The sequence below is a fragment of the Akebia trifoliata genome, chromosome 13, assembly GCF_017979445.1.
Source record: "Akebia trifoliata isolate Shusen 1 chromosome 13, ASM1797944v1, whole genome shotgun sequence".
Lineage (NCBI taxonomy): Eukaryota > Viridiplantae > Streptophyta > Magnoliopsida > Ranunculales > Lardizabalaceae > Akebia > Akebia trifoliata.
Genome location: NC_141387.1, coordinates 1,978,406 through 1,989,910, shown reverse-complemented (window position 1 = coordinate 1,989,910; position 11,505 = coordinate 1,978,406). Strand labels below are relative to the sequence as shown.

General features: G+C 35.8%; 2 protein-coding genes across 3 annotated transcripts; both read left to right on the top strand.

Moving 5' to 3' along the window:
- Positions 1 to 293: 293 nt before the first annotated feature.
- LOC147387232 (exopolygalacturonase-like) lies at positions 294 to 3,364 on the top strand. Its single transcript, XM_086421231.1, has 4 exons — positions 294 to 463; positions 1,091 to 1,396; positions 1,995 to 2,510; positions 2,919 to 3,364. The coding sequence occupies exons 1-4, from the start codon at positions 329 to 331 to the stop codon at positions 3,144 to 3,146; spliced, it is 1,185 nt and encodes a 394-aa protein (XP_086277357.1). The 5' UTR covers positions 294 to 328; the 3' UTR covers positions 3,147 to 3,364.
- A 3,215-nt stretch (positions 3,365 to 6,579) lies between these two features.
- Positions 6,580 to 10,281, top strand: LOC147387231 (uncharacterized). Of its 2 annotated transcripts, XM_086421125.1 has the most exons (3): positions 6,580 to 7,132; positions 7,823 to 7,951; positions 8,450 to 10,281. In XM_086421125.1, the coding sequence occupies exons 1-3, from the start codon at positions 6,704 to 6,706 to the stop codon at positions 9,971 to 9,973; spliced, it is 2,082 nt and encodes a 693-aa protein (XP_086277251.1). In that variant the 5' UTR covers positions 6,580 to 6,703; the 3' UTR covers positions 9,974 to 10,281. The 2 variants fall into 2 exon arrangements, with proteins under 2 accessions (XP_086277251.1, XP_086277252.1); XM_086421126.1 differs by lacking the exon at positions 7,823 to 7,951.
- The last annotated feature ends 1,224 nt before the right edge of the window (positions 10,282 to 11,505 follow it).

Here is an 11,505-nt window from a genome sequence, read left to right as displayed (position 1 = left end):
CGACAGAATTAGTTAGAATGCAGGAGTTGGAAGTTAGAACAGAAACGAGAAATAGAAGACTTTGTAAGAAAAAGGTAGGCGTTGCAAAAATAAAACAACCTTAAAGTAAGGGAGATGATGTTAAATCTCATTATACTTGGAACATACAACACTTAATACAACGTGTTGAAGCATCCAATTGGTTAGAGAACCCAAGGCAAAGGAGTTGATTTTCTCGTTGTTATTAGCTTTCTTTACTAACATATATAAATAAATGGGAGAAGACATGATTTTAGTACAATTAAACTCAAAATAAGAAAAATCGAATCAATATTCAAAGAGGACGAAAATGGGTTCAAGAGTAGATCTGCTTTGTATGTTTATTTTTCTATTTGCATGGGTTGTAAATGTTTCTTCCATTTCAGGAATTTTCAATGTGATGGACTATGGTGCAGTTGCCGATGCCAAGACCGATAACGCTAAGGTAGGATTCAATAAGATACATAGTTTGAAATAATTAATAGGGATATTTAGGAAAAAGTGATTAACTTTTGAATTTACAATTCTGGCTCACTGTTCATTTTAATTATCAAAACGTGAACAATAACGAATTCGGCGGATTTTAAAGTGATTATTTGGAAATAGTCCCTTTAAAACCGTCAAATTTGTTATCATTCTGAACTTTTTTTTTTTAACGAAAATGTGATTATTCACATTTTGGTAATTAAAATAAACAGTTAGCCGGAATCGTAAATAATTCATTTTCAGCTCACAAAATGGTAATTCACCCTAATTAATAATCTTCGAGTTTGTATGATTGAGTGGGAAAATCGGTGTGATTTGTAAATGAAAGATTGCCCATTTTCAAGAAAATGTCATTTTTTTTCTTTCAGAAAATGATTTTCATTTCTTTGTAGAAAAATATTCTCCCACCCAACCCACGAAGACAGTTAAATATTTTTTTTGAGAAAACTCATCATTTCACAACTACTTTCCCGAAAAAAAAAAAAAATTCTAGAAAATTTTTTAATTTTTTTCTTGCAATGATACACTCCCCTTATGTTAAATATGTGTCATCTAATTAGGGTTTTTTTTGGGCACTCTATTGTAGGCATTTATGAGAGCTTGGAAGGAAGCTTGTGCATGGAATGGAAAGGGTAGCATTGTAATTCCTGAGGGGGCGTACCTAGCTGGGCCAGTAACTTTCGTAGGTCCATGCAAGGGTAGTGGAATTGCGTTTCTGCTTAAAGGGGTGGTTAAAGCGCCTGTTGATGATCTCACATCAGATAGTTGGATTACCTTTGATTACATCAATGGATTGATGATGTCAGGAGGGGGGACGTTTGATGGACAAGGAGCTTTAGCTTGGTCTCACAACCGATGTTCTAAAGAGGGTGTAAGGTGTAAACTTCCAATTGTGAGTTTTCTTACAAATATGCCTAGATATACATTTGAAATGCATTTATTATTCATTAAATTATCCAAAAAAACTCACATGAATTTTTTTTTTAAATATATATTTTAATATTTACTACATAAGGACCAAAATATACATCTATATATTTTGCAATAAAAGATAAAATAATTAATACATTTTGAAAGATTTTCTAGAAAACCAAAATTTCAAAGGGTACGAACATGCCATGAAGCATCAGAGGTTAACATTCCTCTAAGAGATTTTTTATTTTTAGAAAAGTCAATATGAGATTTCAAACAATGACAAATTGTATTAATGATTTGTAAATTAAGAATGCCCTTAACACAAATGGGTTGGCATGATTAATGATCCAAAATTCTATGAAATCTCATATTGACTTTTATTTTAAGTAATTCTTTTTTTTTTTTTTCACATAATGTAGATACATTCCAAATAATCAACACCAATTATATTCAAAATATATATCTCAACAATGTCTAACCCATTGGTACCGTTCAGAGTAAAGTTTATTGTGACCTTCATAAGGAGTAAGGACTACTAACACGAATTTGATCTATTGCATTTCTCTTGGCTACAGTCTATAAGATTCAACTTCGTCACCGATTCAATAATCCGTGACATATCTTCAATCAATAGCAAGTTCTTCCACATTAATATTTTGGGGAGCAAGAATTTGGAACTAAATTCCCTTAAAATCTCTGCACCTAGAAACAGCCCCAACACGGATGGAATCCACATTGGACGTTCAACTGGAGTCAAGATATTTCGTACGATGATAGGCACAGGTGATGACTGCATTTCGTTGGGTCCAGGAAGCAACGACATTTCTATATCCCAAGTTTTTTGTGGACCAGGCCATGGTATCAGTGTGGGTAGCCTTGGCAAGTCCAAGAAGGAAGAAGCTGTGTTTGGAGTAACTGTGAAGAATTGTGCCTTAAAGGGAACCGAGAATGGCCTTAGGATCAAGACCTGGCCTGATTCTTCTATTGGGATTGCTTCCAATTTCACATTTGAGGATGTTACTATGAACAATGTGAGGAACCCAATCATTATAGATCAAGAATATTGCCCTTATGATTCGTGCAAACGAAAGGTACTTAAATTGATTCATTCTAAACCATATTTTTTAAGGGATTTTATAGCATCCAAACTTTCAATGGGACGTTATCAATCTCCACAACCATGTTTCTTTTATAAAAATCTTTTAAAAAATATTCATATTTTTTCTTTTACCAAAAAAAAATATTTTTTATAATTAAATTTTAAATTTGATTATATTTACAAAATTATATATCGAGCAGTAGTAACAAAACCCATACTTTTTATCATTAAAATGCAAAATAAGAATACTTTTTAAGGACATTTATGAAAGAAATATGGTTGTAAAGATTGCTATTAAATATTAGTAATCACTATATTTTTTAGATTTTGTATAGTTACATGAAAATGTAATCCCATTAATTTCATTGGTTTGGTGATTTCTCTTATTGTTAATATCTAGCCTCCTTCACGCGTTAAGATCAGCAATGTGAGCTTCAAAAACATTAAAGGCACCTCCGCATCCAAGCTTGCCATCAATCTCTCGTGTAGCAAAGGTGTTCCATGCGAGGGTGTGAAGCTTTCTGATATCAACTTGAAGTATATTGGGAAAGATGGACCTGCAACATCCGCATGTTCGAACGTCAAAGCCATTGTTTCTGGAAAATTAGTCCCACCCACGTGCATCTAGTTCTCGATCTTATTCTTTTACACCAGATAGCTGAATAATTTCTCAAAGGATTGATGGATTTATTTATATAAGGACAAATTTCATACAAAAGTGATGAGGGTTTATACTTCTTATACCAAAAAAGTGTAATAGTGAAAGGTTTTATTTGGAATAATATGTAACCATTATTATTATTGTTTTTTTTTTTTCCCGATTTAATAATACAATCAAAATATTGGATCCCCAATCTCATTTTTTTTTATTATTATTATTATTATTATTATTATTATTTTAGATGGTAAATTAAGCATGTAATACATAGTGTTTATATGGTGTATGAGTATCATAATCATAGTTTATAAAATCTATTATAACTTTATACATTCGAAATTTTGATATAATTAATATAATTATCCGTTATCACATCACTTTTATCGGTTGTTTTCAAGATCTATAAATCCAATACAACTCAAAGCAAAAAAAAAAAAAAAACATCAATAGTTTTTGGTGAATCCTTTTTCTTATTGGAGAAAAATATTTCTTCAATCTAACCTGCTAGAGAATGTTTTTCTTGTCTTCTGATGTTTATTGTTAGGCGTAGTGACCAAGGCATCTCTCCAAAATGGAGGGGTCTTGAGTTACCCACAAGGATTTACCCTTGCTTATTTGGTATGTGTGGTTTATGGGGTATTGCATGTACCCTACTGGATTTGGGTAAATAAAAAAATAAAAACTTTTGATGTTATTTTCTCATTTTTAACCTTACCCCAACCACCTCTAAAAATCAACTCTCTTTTAACATTTTTATAGGTGCAATAGAGCGCGGGTAAATATTTTTTAAGGAAGCCTATTTTCCAACTTGAAGAATTCATCTTCTCATCAAAATATTTTGCTTGTGATCATGCCAACCTTATGAGACCAGGGAGCGGATCCTCCTTAGCACTTTTTCTTGTAGCACCCTGTAGCATATTTTGACAATTGAGAGAGCACCACGTCGTTGCAGAGTCACCAAAATCCCTTCGTTTAAAATTTAGAATTCAATTTTGATTCATCGATACGAGAAGAAAATTCTTGTGTGGAGGAATCAAAATCTAAACAACCATTTTCAGAGCCTAGGCTAATTTTTTTAAATATATTTTTAATGTTTTTTTTTTCTTTTTTAAATATAATCTATAGGTCGTATCCCTTATATGGTCGAGGTGTTAGTTTTTTTCTTTTTCCCAACCTGGCACGCTCCTCCATGGAAAGAGTGGTACAAGGAAATACAGAGAAAAAAGTGTCACTGAAGATCGATCCACTCCCATGAGACCAAAGGCATGTCTGTTTCATAAATCTTGGTTTTTAGAGGGTAACTTCCACGAAACATGGTTGCATAATTTCTTGTCTATGGGTTCAATAGATTAGAAAGGTGGGGCTGCTGGGCTCTGTTTCCTGGATTCATGGGCGTAAGTCGGTAAGTGTAGGCCATAAGAGAATATTGCCTTGCTAGCGCTCCTGTCTCTGGCGCGTTTAAGCATTATAGCGTAAGGACACACATAGTGCCTATGTCCCCACCAACGTGGGCAGTGTGTTGCAACCTATAACCCATATAAAACACTAAATTCACTAGTACACTAGGGGGATTTATGATTAGTTGATGTTTTTTAAACAAAAAGAAATTTTCAGATAAACATAATAAATATTTAACTAATCTTTTAAGGATATTATATAATATTTAATTAATTAATTAATTATTTTTATATATATAAAAAAATCAACCATTTTTAAGAGAGGAAAAGTAACACATTGTAGCTTGATGGTATTGTAAATTTGGACAACTTTAGATGTATATGGGATTCAAAAGGGTAATTATCTTAAGTTAGAAAGCTGTCGTGAATCACTCTAAAAAATTTGTCGTCTAATTGGAAGAAATCAAAAGAATAAGGCTTCAATTCGTGTAATTGCCTTCAATGGAATCACTTCTATAAGAATCGGGAATGTAACCTCTGTTTTTGGGTGGTGATGTTCTAAGAAATTCTTTGTGGGAGTCAAGAAGCACTTCCCAAAGTTCTGGTATTTGGTGAAAAAAACATTTTATATGAACAATTTAGTTATTAACTAAAAATCCTGCAAAGATTTCTATGGTATTTGATCACTAATTTAATTCTTGAAGTTATTTTCTTCCTAAATAATATTCGTTTTATTGCATTCCATCCATATTTCCCCAAAAGCCAAGATCCAAAAAAATGGATGGTAAGAAGTGATTGTATGCTCCCCAAGTCGTGATGTCGAATCTATATATGCTCCTTAACAGACTTCACGTGTCAAGTTGTGTTGGTACATGCAGCCTAGGGATTAGTCCTGTTGGATATGACTGATGTGTTCGGTCGGGGCAAAGCCTGATGGACCAAGAGTTAGTCTGTTACCTCCCACTCTCAACCCACCAAAAAAAGATAAAAAACTGGTCCAAGTAGCTTTAGCTTATGATCATCTCCCTTTACATTTTTATTTATTTATATGATAATGTAGATTGTTCAGACTTACATCCGACTAAGGGGATCAAATGAGCCACAACCGGAGCCAAGGTATTTGGGTCTCTCCCCCGGGCACTTGCAACGCCTCGACATAACCCCATCGAGTAAGTTATGGGGCACCCTCGCAGGTGATCCCAAGGAAATATTGCTCATACTAGGTATCGAACACACAACCTATGTATTCTCATTGCTTATTGGAATTGAAATTCACATTAAGCCACCTCGTCATGGTCAAATGGTGATATTATTGTTGATTTAATGGTGTTTGATTTAAATCTTTTGAGCCTAAGGTCCCACCAAAATGTTTGAATAAGAAAAAGAATTACATTATGGTTAAATGGTGATTTCCTACAAATTCTTATATTTTTTCCGTCAAATTTTTATACTTTTTAACTCACATTTCTCTCTTCTTCCTCCACAACACTAAACAACAAAATTTTCCATTAAAGCTTACGTGCAAAAATACCAATCACCAATGTTATTATTAGAAAATGTCAGAGAAGTTAAATTAAAATACATCAGAGTTTGTTTGAATTATCCAAATTAGATCCGAAGCATCACTTTCATTGGTTTGCCAATCAAGTGGGCCCCACACACGTTTCCCCCCAACTCATGCCCCTTTCGTCGGGTAGCCCCGTGTACAAGATGACGTGTCAATAAAACATACTGACACGTTGATTTTCAAGGACAGTCCTCGTGAAGCCCTCTCCTCGGATACTTTTCTCATCAGTCCAATAATGCACTCAGATGTTTATACCAAAAATATACAAATAAGTTGATTCAAATTACATAATTGTCCTTGACCTCACTAGGATCAGCGAAGCTCTACTGCAGCGAAAAAAGGGCATTCTAAGTAATTTCATCACTTGACCACTTTTATTTTCAGATTTCTCAAAAGTAAAAAATACAAGAACTATATATACTAAATCGTATATCGTACGTATAATATACGCCTCGTTCCCCTCGACAAAGTCCTGGTTTAGTTCTCCACTTCTCTTCGCATTTCTGTACAAATCTCTCTCTCTCACTGAACTCTCTTATGGCGACGAAATCTTGCCGGAGAAAATGAAGATCTCTGGCCGGAGTCGGTACAATGAGATACTCTCATCAAAATCCCTAAATTCATCACCGGATTCCGATCTTGAAGAAAGAAGGAACGATCGAAAGCTTTGTCGCCGGAAAATCAGAAATCCTGGGGTTTCCGGCCCCGGAATCCGGTTGAAAAAAGACGGAGCTTTGCCGGGGAAGAGGAGTGGACCTGCAACTCCTCTCTTGCGATGGAAGTTTGACGATGGAGATGTATCTGTTGCAGACGATAAGGCTTCGGAAACCGGCAGGAAAGATCGCCGGAAAGTTAGGAATAATGTAGATGTTTCGGTTTCGTCTAGGAAGCTTGCCGCTGGACTCTGGCAGTATCAGAAACCGGTGGTTCATGAAGGTGGAATCGAGAGCCAAGTTTTGCAGAAGAGGTCTTCCGATCGATTAGGGTTTGAGGTATTAATCTATTTCAAGATTTGTGCTTTTCTAGTAGTTTCGAGGTCAGTTTTGATAAATTTTGCTTCTTTAGTTGATTCTTTAAGTGTTGAAGTTCACATTAGTACTGATCCTTGTTCTTTTCGATTCGTCAAGATCCTCATTTTTAGGGTTTTCAAGGAGTAATCCAAGCAACGTCTGATTTCGATTTTTCAGATAGCAAAATCAGCATTTTTTTTAAATTAAGTATTGTCTTTTAAGAATCTTGTTTGGGTTTGAAAAAGGTGGAAATTTGAAGAAATTGAGATTATTAGTCCCTAAATGTCTTGACTTTGGACTATTTTCTTTCCAGAACTGTGTTTTTTTCTAGCGTTTATTACTCAAATTGCAAAGAATGTTTGGTTTTTTGGTGTTTGCTCTTCTTAGTCTTTATTAATCCTCAATTAAGTGGAATATGTTGATAATAGGTATTGCATTTGATCATGCCTTCATAGATTGTATCACATTGTTTACATATGGTTCAAGATTACTCCCAATTTTGTTTCAAGACTTAAGGAAAAAAATGAATTTTTATAAACTATATATCGTCTACAAAACTGTATAGGTTTTGATTTGATGTCTGAATTTGAAATCAAGAACATAATTGCAAATTATGGATATTGAAGAACTTAATTTTCCAACTATGCCCATTGCTTTTGTTTTTCATTGCAGCCCGGGGATGGGCATGTAGACGCCCCATTTAACTGTCATCGTTATAAAAGAGAATTTGGTAGTGAAACAAAGGATCCTTTTGAGAGCCCTCTCTCTGTCTCTGCTCCAAAGAATGGAATTCTTTATAAGGTATAATCCATATAGAAGTGTTCTTTTACCTTGTTTTCATTGGTTCTCTAGTGAATTGGGTTGAGGGAACCGAGATTAGGATTGGAGAAACAGAAGAAGCTTTCTTTTCCTGTTTTTCTTATGTGGCACAAAAACTTTTCTTTTCCTTCCTTTTAATAATATTTTTACACTTATCATTTTTATTTTATTTTATTAAATCATGATTTTTTTTTTCAAATAAAAAACACAATTAATTGTGAGGTGACTTAATTGACAATTTTCTGAAAAAAGTTGCACATTATTTTTATTTTAAATATTTTTTTAGTGTTATTTTTATCATTTAATAGATCAAATACATATTTTTTTAAACATTCTTATACCATTTTTTTAATGTTTTCCCTGCTTTATCTATTTTTGCCAACATTTTCAGAAGCTTTCTGCCAAACCCTGAATTTGTTACCATGCCAATGAGGACCTTTAATTTGCCCAAAAACTTAGACCATTTTTCATCTTGTTTAGGTTGTACCTTCTTTATCCTTCCCCAATTCTTCGAAGGAGGGGGCAACAAAGTGGGACCCTGTTTGCTCGAAAACATCAGATGACGTTTACCGGTTCTATGACCACAAGCTTCTTAAGGACCAACAGATCGTCACTGCCCCTATTATTTCTGCTTTTCAAGAAGAGCTTGAGCAAGCCCGGACACGCATTCTTGAGCTTGAAACCGAGAGTCGGTCCTCAAAGAAGAAACTTGAGCACTTCTTGAAGAAACTCGCCGAAGAAAAGACTTCATGGCGGAGAAGAGAACATGAGAAGATCCGGGAAATAATTGATGATGTCAAGGATGACTTGAAAAGAGAAAAGAAAAATTGTCATAGAATGGAAATAGTTAACTCGAAATTGATCAATGAACTTGCCGAGTCCAAGTTATCAGCAAAGCGTTTGATGCAAGATTATGAAAAAGAGAGAAAGGCTAGAGAACTAATGGAAGAAGTTTGTGACGAGCTTGCAAAAGAAATTGGAGAAGACAAAGCCGAAGTAGAAGCATTGAAGAGGGAATCCATGAAAATCCGTGAAGAAGTTGAAAATGAGAGGAAGATGTTACAGATCGCTGAGATATGGCGTGAAGAACGAGTCCAGATGAAGTTGGTTGATGCTAAGCTGACTCTGGAAGAGAAGTATTCCCAGTTGAGTAAACTTATAGCAGATTTGGAGGCTTTTCTAGGATCGAGAAGTGCAACTCCAGACATAATGGAAATGAGAGAAGCCAAGTTACTCGTAGAGGCTGCCAGCTCGGCTAATGTTCAAGATATAAAGGAGTTCACTTATGAGCCACCGAATTCAGAGGACATCTTCTCTGTTTTCGAGGATCTCCAACCTTGTGAAACTAATGAGAGGGAGACCGAGCCATGTTCCGAGTTCAATGATTGCAATGGAGACCTTGTGCACCCATATTCAAATGGTTTTATCGGTCAGAATGGGGATATAGAAGAAGATGGGAGTGGTTGGGAAACTGTGAGTCATGTTGAGGAGCAGGGTTCGAGTTACTCCCCCGAAGGGAGTGACCCATCTGTTAACAGAGTCCGACGAGATAGTAATTTCTCTGGGATTGAAAATGAATTGGAGGAAAATGTGGATCACGAGACGCCCAAAAGTGAAATAAGTGAACTATGCTCGGTATCGGCAAGGCAATCAAAGAAGAAGGCTTCATCTATAACTAGGCTTTGGAGGTCATGTCCAAGTAATGGTGAGAACTACAAGATAATCTCAGTTGATGGGATGAATGGTAAGCTTTCAAATGGTAGAATTTCTAATGTGGGTATTATTTCTCCGGACCATGGGTCAGGCGAAGGTGGAATCGGTGACCTGAGTTTGATGAGTCAGTGGAGCTCGGAATTGGGGAATCCACATATAACGAGAGGGATGAAAGGGTGCATTGAATGGCCGCGGGGCACACAGAAGAACAGTTTGAAGGCAAAGCTTTTGGAGGCGAGGATGGAAAGCCAGAAAGTCCAATTGCGTCATGTTCTTAAACAGAAGATTTAGAAGAGATTATGAGGAGTTATTGTTCGCGGGCTACTGATAAAAAACAAAAAGGCAGCTTGTCTGGACAAACCATATTCTGCTGGGCTTGAAGGGGTAGAGAGTTTCTGAGGAGCTTGAAACAACACACTTGACGATATTGTCTTCCAAGCCTGCCTGCTTGCATGGTTGGTTCATCATTTTGTACTCTTATGAATTAGTTTCACCTCAGTTAAGAATTTCTATTCATCACATTTGCCTGCAAATTTTTTCCTCATTTGATCTTTGCTCAAACAACTCTTATTCATTTGATATTTGTTTGGAGCATATCATCCCCTGGGGTATGCAATTCGTTGGGCAAGTCATGTAATCTGTATTCTAGTACACCATTTATGCATAATCTGATAAGTAAAATCAAGGAAATCGGTTAATGTTAGAGACTGAAAATTCACTCACTCTATTTTCTGTGTTCAGTTATAAGAAATGCCGCCTCCACGCTCCATAAATGGTGCAAGCCAAAAGGCTTGCACCCAAAACAAGCTCTATTAACTAGATATTAGGTTCTTTCTCTTCAAACAATTTATCTTGATCGATGATTTAGGGTAATTTGAACATGGGATGAGATAATCCCTAATGCTCATCTGTATTAGTAGTTCTTTAAAAAAGTCATGCTACGTATAATGTTATTGCCCGCTACCAAGTCAAGATTGAACTTCCCCAAGTATCACAAAATGGTTAACCAAGTCCCTCCAAAATATCGTAAATCTTCTCTCCAAAGGAAAACCTTGTTTTTATCTATTTTTTCTACTCTTTCTTGAGAGATATTAGTCTTGTGTTTAGAAATAATAATTGTAGATTTGAGGAAGAATTTAGGATATGTTTGATTGCACATAGAAAATAAGGTGAAAAATCAATTTTCATGGAAAATGACATTTTTCAAGTGTTTGATTGCACATGGAAATGAAAATTTATTTTCCACCCGAATCAAAAAGTCCACCAAAACATGGATTTCACTTTCCCACCCATATGGGTGGGAAAGTGAAATCTACCCATATTTTCCATCTCCAAGTCTTTCCCACTCATATCTTCTTCTTCCTTACCACCACCACCATCATTACACTAACCTCGTCCTCGTCGTCGTCGTCGTCTCCATCTCCGTCATTACCATTTCCGACCACCTTCTCTCTCTTTTTCTCTTCTTCTCCTTCTTCTCCATCCTTCACCTTCTCTGCCACCACCACCACGTTTTCCTCCTATCTTCTTCATCATCTTTTTTCTCACTTACCTCCGTCGCCGCCACCATCAGCACTACGTTATCCATTCTTTTTTTTTTTTTTTTTTCACTTACCTCCACTATCACCGTTATCATCATTGTCGTCGTTGCCACCGTCGTCGTCGTCATCGCCACCGTAGCCATCGTCTCTGTCGGGTGCCTACAAATCACATTTTGATGCCCAAGTCAACCTCGCTTGCCCGTAATTCTCCTTTCTCAACCATGTCATGGGGGACATGTTCAATTGGTCGGGTGTTCATGGTTTTGACGAGTAATCGTCACT

Coding starts and splice junctions, on each gene's coding strand:
- LOC147387232 (XM_086421231.1), top strand. CDS start 329: ATGGGTTCAAGAGTAGATCTGCTTTGTATGTTTATTTTTCTATTTGCA. Junction 464..1,090: donor CCAAGACCGATAACGCTAAG/GTAGGATTCAAT, acceptor ACTCTATTGTAG/GCATTTATGAGAGCTTGGAA. Junction 1,397..1,994: donor TAAGGTGTAAACTTCCAATT/GTGAGTTTTCTT, acceptor TCTTGGCTACAG/TCTATAAGATTCAACTTCGT.
- LOC147387231 (XM_086421125.1), top strand. CDS start 6,704: ATGAAGATCTCTGGCCGGAGTCGGTACAATGAGATACTCTCATCAAAA. Junction 7,133..7,822: donor CCGATCGATTAGGGTTTGAG/GTATTAATCTAT, acceptor TTTTCATTGCAG/CCCGGGGATGGGCATGTAGA. Junction 7,952..8,449: donor AGAATGGAATTCTTTATAAG/GTATAATCCATA, acceptor CATCTTGTTTAG/GTTGTACCTTCTTTATCCTT.